Source organism: Erythranthe guttata, chromosome 1 (genome assembly GCF_056151865.1).
Source record: "Erythranthe guttata isolate IM_541 chromosome 1, IM_541, whole genome shotgun sequence".
Taxonomy (NCBI): domain Eukaryota; kingdom Viridiplantae; phylum Streptophyta; class Magnoliopsida; order Lamiales; family Phrymaceae; genus Erythranthe; species Erythranthe guttata.
Genome location: NC_142533.1, coordinates 2,838,274 through 2,849,004, shown reverse-complemented (window position 1 = coordinate 2,849,004; position 10,731 = coordinate 2,838,274). Strand labels below are relative to the sequence as shown.

Sequence of the window (10,731 nt, the reverse complement as noted above, 5' to 3'; positions counted from 1 at the left end):
GATTTATTCTGGCGGAGCGCGTGGGTGAGACCTGCTCATCCGGTCAAAATGTGACGATTACCTGTTGCTGCCAGTCAATTGGGGGAGTTAACGTGAGCCAACGGCCCAATAGTATGCCAGGCTGTGTAGCGAAATTCCGGTGTCTGACCGGATGAAGTTGGAATAAAATGTAAGCCCAATTTCTTAAGCCCAATTTAAATTTTAATGGACATAAAACTGGGCTTGATGGAAGGTGTGTTTTGGTGACTGAATTTCTCGACACTAATTAAAACGACAAATTCGATTATCAAATACAGTGAAATCTCTATAAATTAATACAGTAGAGATCAGTTAAATTTTATTAATTTAATGAAATATTAATTTAACGATATATTGTTGAACTCCTTGTCCTCAAGTTAGGATCAGAAAAACGTATTATTTAAGCGAAGTTATTAATTTATCAAGGTTTTACTATAGTAATTAATATTCATACAGTTTGGAATCTCAATCTTAGTACGGTGGTGTTTGTAAAATCTTATTTAAAAACAGAATTTAGTGATTATGATTTAAATTGGTATTAAGTGAATATTTTCAAAAGTTAGAGTATTTGCAAATTAGTTGAAAAATTAATTTAAATTATATATAAAAAAACAGGTGTATGGATATTTTTAAAATTATAAACTAAAAGCAAAGCTTGTTTTTCAAAGATGTAAAATTAGATTATGTACAAAATAAAAAAGCTCAGAATTTATCTCTAAAAGCTTAGCATTTGAACCTTAATTCTTTGAACAAAAAACCACATTAAAACAATTTGAAGATATTTAACTAAATTCATTAACAATAGTTAGCTTAAGTAAATTAATTTATTCTAAAAATAATTCATCTTATCGTAAACAATAAAATAAAATAAAGACTTAAACATATAATAAAAACATTAGATTTATAAATAACCGTTGAGAAAATGACGAACCTAATAATTTGGGGTTTAATAAAATACATAAATGAATTTGTCGGTAAATAATAAATTGAAGAAAACATTAAAAATATAAGGGGAAGAGGGAACTCCGTGCCGTGGTCAATACAGCGTCACGTTCTCACATGGATCTGCACGTGCCTCCGTTTCCAATTATCAATTATTAGTCCTTCATTTTTCAATTATTCTTATTTTTATCCACAAATAATTCACCAATCGTGGTAAAATAAGGACCCCATTTGCTTACACAACTCTATATAATTGTACCAACCCCTGAAATTTAAAAGTCAGACAAAATTTCAATTAATTACATTCATCAAATTATTAAATTTAAAACGTACATTTTTATGATTTTGCAGATCCTATGGTGAACGAGATACAGCGTATGTTCCATAATAACTGTATATTTTTTAATTTTTTTTTTCCATATTATATGTTACGTTAGGTTTTCAAATATTGCATTACATTTTTCCTATTTTCACATTATTAATTCAGCTCTACGTATTAACTTTATCTAATAACATCACTAAACAGTTAAAGTTATTCTAACTCTTTTAGGGTTTCGTAGAACCTGCTGATGAAATACACCACGTAGTTTTTTACTCCATCGGTGTGTACATAATAATACACGCGCACATGTGTATGTGTGAGTAATGCATAGTTATTTATGTCAATATATCTACGGGATCTCATAAGCCTTCAGTGTGTTCTATCTAAAATTAAAAAAACATTTACTGATATTCTTAATACTCGAGCAAAGCTGATAAAACGACATTTAATTAGTGACGTACGTCGCATTCGTTTTATTTCGAGAGACGCGTTGATTTCGGCATATAAAAAATCATAATCAATTGTCACTTTCTAAAAATCTTGTTTGAACTATTGCGGTTTTATTGCACCATATGGAGGAGGAATGGAGGTGGCGGTGTTGTGATAACTGACCACTCAACTAACCATGTGAATCCATTGATTTTTTTTCCCTCTATTTTTCATCAATTAATTATTTAATTTTGGAGCAATTTATATATATATATATATATATATATATATATATATATATATATATATGAAGATTGCCCAACTTAAATAGTGAAAGTTTGTACTTAGTATCCCAACCTATATTTGTTTCTGCATTTTGTGACCTAACTCTATAATTAGTATATTAAACATTGAATGATTAGTAAAGTTTTGAGCTGTATTATTAAAGTGTGACAATAGCCCAAGCAAAGAATAAATTAAAGTAGCAGAAAGAAAAAAGAATTATGTCGGTGATCCCAAATTTCATTATCTAGTGATTTAATTTATCACAGTCACACACCAAAGTATAATTCAAATTAAATTAAAGGTGAGAAATACATATTACTAAATGTAGCATTTAAAAAAAAACAATTAATTAATATATGGTGATTATATTCAAGGTTGTGACAACTGATATGTGATGCATCATAACATGGAACATGTGCATCGTGTTTCTCTTTAATCAGCCAATGAAAGCTAAAGTCATATTAATACTATGTAATGGTCCTAAGTCCTAACACCTAACATTTATTAGAATAGTGTTATATGTATTTATTAATAGGATAATTAGCAAGAACGCCTCAAGTTGTTAGAGACTCCTATCTCCGATCCTACGTCCTTGTGGCGGCGGGCCCAGGACCATGGCGCGGCTATCCGAAGCAGCAGTCGCCCTTTCTCGCCATGAGAGTCGACGTATTCTTGTCGTCGGAGAAGGAGATCAATCTCCGCGGTGGTGGAAATGAGATGGTGTGGTGTGGTGACGGTGGTGGCATGGTGATGATGACGTGACGATAGAAAACAGGTCTATGGATTTTTTGGTAAATTGCACAGAGGACGCCGCGACAGAAGGAAGTCCGCGTATGGTGGATCCTTAATCGACATCGTTTCTTAATTCATTTTTTGAATTTTTGTTTATTGTTTCTTTATTTTACCACATATGTAGTTGGATTTGGGGCATAGCGGGATGGTTTTTATAAACCAATATCAATTTCTTATATATTTTGTTGTTTTGTAAAAAAATAGTTAATTTTCATTTTTTTCGTTAGTTGTTTGCGTTATTTATTTTGGTTGGTTATCGATTGAATTCTTTTGTTTGATTGTATTGGATTTCATTGATGGATTTATCTCAAATAATGAAATATAAAAAGTTGAGCCTCTCTATATTAATAATAAATTTTGGGTTTTTCTCAAAGAGCCTATTTATATATTTATAACTATTTGTAATTAATTGATTACCGATTACGATGGGTATACAACAGAGTTCGTGGATGACACTACTAGTCATTAATAGACTATTTTAACATGTCGAAAAATAAGGATAAATTAAATAAAACTAAAATATAATATAATTCGTCCACAATTTGTTAATTTAATTTTTTATCTCTCTCTCTCTCTCTCATAATAACAGCAAGGTTCCTTCGACCCTACACCCGGTGAAAAACACCGGGTGAGTCTTCTGCTGCCACGTGTTCTTTTTTTTTTTTTTTCCAAAACCCCTAAAGGTAAACCCTAGCGGGGAATCTATTATAAAATACAAAAAATAGATACGTGGCAGCAGAAGACCCACCTGGTATTTTTCACCGGGTGTAGGGTCGAACAAATCATAACAGCAAGGTAATAAAGATTATTCTATTACAGAAAAAAAGGCAAAGAATTTGACAACTGCTACATGTATATGCTATTGTCAAATTAGGACCACAATCATGTTATTTATGTTCATATTATTACCTACAACTATCGTGGGGTCTTCGTTTAATTTGTCAATTTCCCCCCTTTAATTTTTCTTTGGTAGGGTAGATGCTAATCTCAATAATTAAATTAAATTAAATTAAATTAAACTACCCTGGGTAAAATAAAAATTATTGAATTTTATTTTCTAACTTAAAAAAAATGTACGGAAATGGGCATTTCATTAAATATCAAATATTCCAATATTAATAAACTAGTCAGACAATTAATCCTTCAAAAAATAAATAAATAAATAATGTACGGAAATGGACGTTTCATTAAATACCAAATATTGTAATATTAATGAACTAGTCAGACAATTATTAAAAAAATAAAAACTAATGTCCCAAAACAATTTATTTCATTTTTTGAATTTATTTATATTTTAGTTCCCTGTTTTATTATTTTTTTTCTTCAGTTTTTTGGAAAATAAAATAAAATTACAGGATTAATTAATTAATTAATTAATTAATGTTCTTTTGGCATTTATTTTGCTATGGTGAGAAAGGGCAACCGACAGAGTACTGTGCATGAATAAGGAAAAAAAAAAAAAAAAAAAAAAAAAAAAGCGTGTTGCATTAATCGTTTAGTCAAAATGCATGTGAACACCAATTTGGCTGACTTCATTCATTCATTCATCCATTGGATCAATTTGTATTATTTTTATTTGAATTAAATATGAAAAAAATAATTAAAAAAATATTTATTTTCCTTTTTATATTGTAAAATAACATTTAATATTCCCCTGCAGCACCGTCAAGTTGTTGGGTTACTACTATATATAATCCTATGATACAATGAACGGAATTCAAGAAACTCATTTATTATCGATCTTGATTTATGATATAATAAATTAAAATATGGTAGACAAATTTTAGTTTACAAGGATTTGGTTTTTGTTGTTTAAAAACCAAATTTAAATTATTAAAAAGTCATTGGAATTTCAAAAAATTAGAAGAAAAAAATAGTAAAGCGGGTTCAAAAATATTGGTAAAAATAGAGTTTTCATTCATCAAGTTTGCACCGATTTCATATTTGGTCCCTTATATTCAGAAAAAACACATATGGTCCTGCATGTTTCAAAAATTCAACTTTTTTAGAACATTCTGTCAATTTTTCGTTGAAACTAACGGAATCAAGCTTGTGCCCGTCACTGTCTTAATTGACGGACTAACGGTAAATTGAGGAAAATGATCAAAATGGTTAAATTAGTGGCAAATGTGTTTTTTGTGAACATGGAGACCAAATGTGAAATCGGTGCAAACTTGAGGGATACTAACTGTAATTTTTCCATTAAATATTTATAGACTTTAAATTAAAAGAACTTATCGTCTACTATTAGAGCAGATGTCTATCGTTCGAATCCTGCCTCCTCTCTTACTTCCCCAATTTGTAACATGATTTGAATTTCTAAGAAATAATGTAAATTAAAATACATTATTTTCAAGGTATACAATATGAAAATTGAATCTCACTTCCTATGTTAAATTAACAGACACTAGTAATTAAATTTATTGATTTAAAATATTCTTATAATAGTTAGTAGTACAATAGTTGGTTCCCATGACCAAGCACGTCGACTAGATTTTCAAACTTCAATTTGATTTATTATTTTAGTATTAGGACAATAATGAAAAAGGTAGAAGACAAAATAAATTATTTTTAAAAAATGAAGGACACTGGCTAGATTTATTGTCATTATAATTTTAGATTATAATGTATTTCGACAAGATTATAAATTTCTTTGAAACATCTCGCAAGATATTTAAGTGCTTATAAATTTTGAATTAGCAATTTACAATTTTTGAAATGAGTGTAAAAAAATTAATATTAAATTAATTATTTTTTCTAAAATACAGAGATCGAGCGAGGAGTAAAAACCCGTTTGACTAAACTTATTTTGAATAACTGATAAACTCTTATATCTTATGAGTTGGTTTAACATTCGACAAGATGTTACGTCTTATTTCTAGAATTAATTTTAACCCACTAACAATGGGCTTGAATCTTGTCTTTGAATTCAAGAAAATGTGTGGCTTATTGGATAAAAAAAAGTGTGTGATTGGTTTGGGGTGGGCCCACCCATTTTTGAGTATTCCTACCGACAACGGGACTCTTCTTCATCAAGCTTACGTGGCACAATTTCATTGCCCGATGTTACCCTCAGTAACAGTTAATTCTGTTAAAACATAAAAAATAAAAAATAAATAAAAATAAATCTTTTTTATCAATATCACAAATCTTTTCAGTTGTAAATTTCACGGGAAAAAAAAAGATATTCTAATATTCCATATTATTATAATATTTCAACATTTGATTAGTGAAAATGAATATTACAGTAAAAAAAAAAAAATGGGTAGAGAGAGAAAGCAAGATAGAGAGAGAGAGAGAGGAAAGGAGAAGGAACGTACCTCTAAAAGAAAAAAGAAACAGAGAGATGAAACAGAAAGAAGACAGCTAGCGATGCACACGGCATAACAAAAGGGTAGAAGCTGAAGGAGATATATACATATATTATATTCCATTATTCTTAATTATCAAAAATTAATAAAAATATAATATAATTAATAATTATAATATAAACATGGATTTGTATATATGTGTGTATATGTATGTATAAGGGTATCTGAGTGACAGGCTGAGGCATAATCTCATTTTTCTCCTCATCCTCTTCTTCTTCACAAGGGTCCCTCTTCTTTGATTCTCTCTCTTCACACTGTTTTCTCTCTCTCCTCTCTCTCTCTCTCTCTATACTTTGAGTAGCTTGGGGAAAAATTGGTTCGTTAATTTTTTGAAGGCGCAGAAGAGCATTATACGTATAAATCACATCGAATTCTTCACATTTGTTTGATTCTCTGCAGAAGGTACCCCCTTTTTGATCCTGATTATCAATCTCTCTCTCTTAAATCTTTGTTTTTGGATTTGTACGATGTGCGTCAGATCTTAATTCAGGTCTTTTTTTTTGCCCTCCAAGTGTTCGTCGAATTGCCAATTCCACATTCTAGAATGGCAGATCTGATTTGGAGAGGCTTCGTTATTTTCGTTTTAAATCTTTCGTAATTTGAAAGCAAAATATTTACGCCTGGAGATTTCAATCTGGGAAAAAAGATTGAATCTTAGACTGTAAAAAAACTCCATCGTTGTTTCTAAACTAAATTACACTTATTTTAGTGCACATTTCTATGATCAGTGTATCTTTGTCACTTTTTGCAATGAGTTCATTGGCTGAGTTGGTGCTTGACTAAAGCACAATTCTTGGGTTGATTATGTATTCATCTGTATTTATTTTTTATTCATGTACATAGTGATGCTTTGTCAGTGCCCCTACTTTGCTTACTTTTGCATGGTTACAGTTAGGTGAGATTGATTGAATTGGTCTCATTTTTTTCTCTCATCTTTTTTTTTTCCCCTGAGTTAGTGGTGGAAGGGGCCCTCATTAAGACGGCTGAAATTCATAAAAGGGTTGGGCCCAATATCATGTGGAAATGGAAAAAAAAGATTGCATAGAAAGTATTGGTGTGTCCCAATTGTTGTCTGATCTTTAGTTCTTGCCAGATTTCAAAGTCAGTTCATTATTGCTTGTATTGACTATTAGATCTGAAATATTTTCCATGTTTCTCTTTCAATGTTGATGGTGCTTCCAGTTTATACGAAACAACTCTCTAATCTACTAACATTCACAATTCATGATTCTCGTAGAACAAATCTTCCCTTCACATTGGTAATTGTTACTTACTTACTGTGATTACACTATTGCTGTGATGTTTCACATGTCCCTTTGCTACTTTGTAGTGTGATCGAAGAGCATAACATTTGTTTGCTTCTTCCCTCTTCGAGTTTCTTGATCTTTATGTCATCCGTTTGATCCATGAATTATGAGAATCTGAAGAATTTATGATGATTTTTTTTTTTTTCGTTTTTCTTGTTTTGCGTTTCTAAACTGTTTCATTTTATCTCAACTCTCAAGTAATTATTGAGAGATGATTATTCTTCAAACAATTTCATTTGTTGAATGGAGTCGTTTATAACAGTTTCCTGTATCTACTTGCAGATTGTAGAGAAATCTTGACACCATGAAGCATAAAGATGGAAAGCCAATTTCGCTGGATAGAAATTCTAGGACAGTGCCAATGGCTATAATGTTTGTAGTGCTGTGCGGGTTCTCTTTCTACCTCGGCGGAATCTTCTGTTCGGAAAAGGAAAACTATGTTACCGACCAAGTTAATAAAGCGGTTGAAACTTCCAAGGAAACACCCGCTGGATCTCTCCAAATCAAAGCTGTAAACTTTCCGGAATGCAGTGCAGATCTTCAGGATTACACACCATGCACAGATCCAAAAGTAAGTTCAATATATGCATGTTCTTTAATGTTCTATTTTTCCAAGATTTCGGAGTAATCATGTGAATGACATTATATAATATTTATTACAGAGGTGGAAAAAGTACAGTCTTCATCGCCTTTCTTTCATGGAGCGCCATTGCCCTCCAGTTTTTGAAAAGAAAGAGTGCTTGGTTCCCCCTCCTGATGGTTATAAAGTACCCATTAAATGGCCACAGAGCAAGAATGAATGTTGGTACAGGTATTAAGTTCTTCCTTCTCATCTTTTTTTTTGAAAAAAAAATCGAGCAGTTTATGACTTATAATGTGACTGAAAATTTAAAAATAAATGTGTTTGGAATCTTCTCAGGAATGTTCCATATGATTGGATTAACAAGCAAAAATCAAACCAACATTGGCTGAAGAAAGAAGGGGAGAAGTTCCTCTTCCCAGGTGGCGGTACTATGTTCCCAAACGGTGTTAGTGAATATGTTGACTTAATGCAAGATTTGATTCCGGGAATGAAAGACGGGACAATCAGGACCGCCATTGATACTGGATGTGGGGTGAGTCCAATATATTAATACTTCATTAGTGTGCTACTTTTTAATGTACTATAATTATTGATTAGTATTGAATCAATTGAATGATCCTGATTGTAATTATTTGGACGATTTGTGTAGGTTGCTAGCTGGGGAGGTGATTTACTAGATCGGGGGATTCTCACTGTTTCACTCGCACCTAGAGACAATCACGAGGCTCAAGTTCAATTCGCTCTAGAACGTGGAATTCCCGCAGTTCTTGGCATTATCTCAACACAAAGACTCCCTTTTCCATCTAGCTCCTTTGACATGGCTCACTGCTCAAGATGCCTAATTCCATGGACTGAATTCGGTAACTTTTACTCATAAAAATCGCATCTTTTTTGTTTTTTGACAAGATTTGCTCTGTCGTGATTTTTGTTTTCTCCAATTTTCAGGTGGAATCTACCTATTGGAGATAAACCGTATCCTCCGACCTGGTGGTTTCTGGGTGCTCTCAGGCCCACCAGTAAACTACGAGAATCGTTGGAGAGGATGGAACACAACCATCGAAGACCAAAGATCCGATTACGAAAAGCTGCAAGAACTGCTAACCTCAATGTGCTTCAAACTGTACAACAAGAAAGACGACATTGCAGTGTGGCAGAAACTATCCGAAGGCAGCTGCTACAAAAAGCTCGAGGCACCCGATACTTACCCACCGAAATGTGACGATGGCACAGAGCCAGATGCAGCATGGTACACTCCGATTAGGCCCTGTGTGGTCGTTCCCGACCAAAATTACAAAAAAACTTCGCTAAAATCGCTCGCTAAATGGCCTGAAAGACTGCACACTGCACCCGAACGTGTTTCTGATGTTCGTGGAGGAAGTGACGGTGCTTTCAAGCATGATGATAGTAAGTGGAAGTCAAGGGCCAAGCACTACAAGAAGCTTCTGCCTGCTATTGGAACTAATAAGATAAGAAATGTGATGGATATGAACACTCTTTATGGAGGATTTGCTGCTGCTTTGAATGATAATCCTTTGTGGGTTATGAATGTTGTTTCGTCTTATGCTCCGAATACACTTGCTGTCGTCTATGACAGAGGCCTCATCGGGACCTATCACGATTGGTAAATTATTTATTTATTTTTTTAATGTTTTTTAAAAGATGAATTGTTGTTTCTTTGTAGCTTTAGCTTATATTCGATTGGCTGATCGTATCTTTATTTGTTCTTTGCTTAGGTGTGAGGCTTTCTCAACCTATCCTAGAACATATGATCTTCTCCATTTAGACGGCCTTTTCACTGCTGAAAGCCACAGGTAAACGCTCTTTTACTATATTTTATTTGATAAAAAAATTCAATGCATTTGTACGAGTTTATTCATTTATTAGCAAAACTCGCAATGGTGCAGAAAAAACCCCATTTTGCCCTTATTACTACTCATGAAGGAGAGTTTATGAGAAGGCTATTTTAGTCATTTACATGTTTAAAAATTTGTTATCGTATTTGTTGGCGTTCCAAACTGACAGTTAATTTGAACAGGTGTGAAATGAAGTATGTTCTGTTGGAGATGGATCGAATTCTACGACCGAACGGGTATGCAATAATCCGAGAATCGAGCTACTATGTTGATGCTGTTTCCACATTAGCTAAAGGGATGAAATGGAGTTGCCATAAAGAAGAAACAGAGTACGGCGTTGAACAGGAAAAGATACTCGTTTGCCAGAAGAAACTGTGGTATTCCTCTAAGAAGAGTTCATGATTATTATTACTATAATACGGAGGGGAAAAATTACCGAGTTTTCATGTAGAGAATGAGGAAGGAAGTTATATATTACATTTGATACACAACAACCAGCCATAGAAGAAGAAAGGCGAGTTCAAGTTCTATATACCAATCAGAGGCATATGATCTTTCAAACGAAGACGAGTTAGCAGGTCGAATAACCAGGTTACTATTAATAGTTTTTAGTGCTTTTTTTATTTTTATATTTATTTTTTGACATAATATTGTTATTCTTTCGCAAGGCTCTTTCTTATATATGACGATGCCTATTGTATTTTTATTTTTATTTTTTCCCATTTCCTCGTGAAGCTGTGAAATCTGTAATGGTGTTTGTAAGACACAGCTGGTTATGCAGCTTTTTTTATTTATTTTATTGGAATACTATTTTGAAGCTTCGGAAAAA

General features: G+C 32.5%; 1 protein-coding gene across 2 annotated transcripts; it reads left to right on the top strand.

Moving 5' to 3' along the window:
• Nucleotides 1-6,221: 6,221 nt before the first annotated feature.
• Nucleotides 6,222-10,731, top strand: LOC105957966 (putative methyltransferase PMT21). Of its 2 annotated transcripts, none has more exons than XM_012981957.2 (8): nucleotides 6,222-6,561; nucleotides 7,749-8,037; nucleotides 8,129-8,277; nucleotides 8,386-8,581; nucleotides 8,699-8,909; nucleotides 8,995-9,670; nucleotides 9,783-9,860; nucleotides 10,085-10,731. In XM_012981957.2, exons 2-8 carry the CDS (start codon nucleotides 7,771-7,773, stop codon nucleotides 10,302-10,304), a joined length of 1,797 nt encoding a protein of 598 aa, XP_012837411.2. In that variant the 5' UTR covers nucleotides 6,222-6,561; nucleotides 7,749-7,770; the 3' UTR covers nucleotides 10,305-10,731. The 2 variants fall into 2 exon arrangements, with proteins under 2 accessions (XP_012837411.2, XP_012837413.2); XM_012981959.2 differs by lacking the exon at nucleotides 6,222-6,561 and adding an exon at nucleotides 7,179-7,418.

Coding starts and splice junctions, on each gene's coding strand:
- LOC105957966 (XM_012981957.2), top strand. CDS start 7,771: ATGAAGCATAAAGATGGAAAGCCAATTTCGCTGGATAGAAATTCTAGG. Junction 8,582..8,698: donor CCATTGATACTGGATGTGGG/GTGAGTCCAATA, acceptor CGATTTGTGTAG/GTTGCTAGCTGGGGAGGTGA. Junction 9,671..9,782: donor ATCGGGACCTATCACGATTG/GTAAATTATTTA, acceptor TTCTTTGCTTAG/GTGTGAGGCTTTCTCAACCT.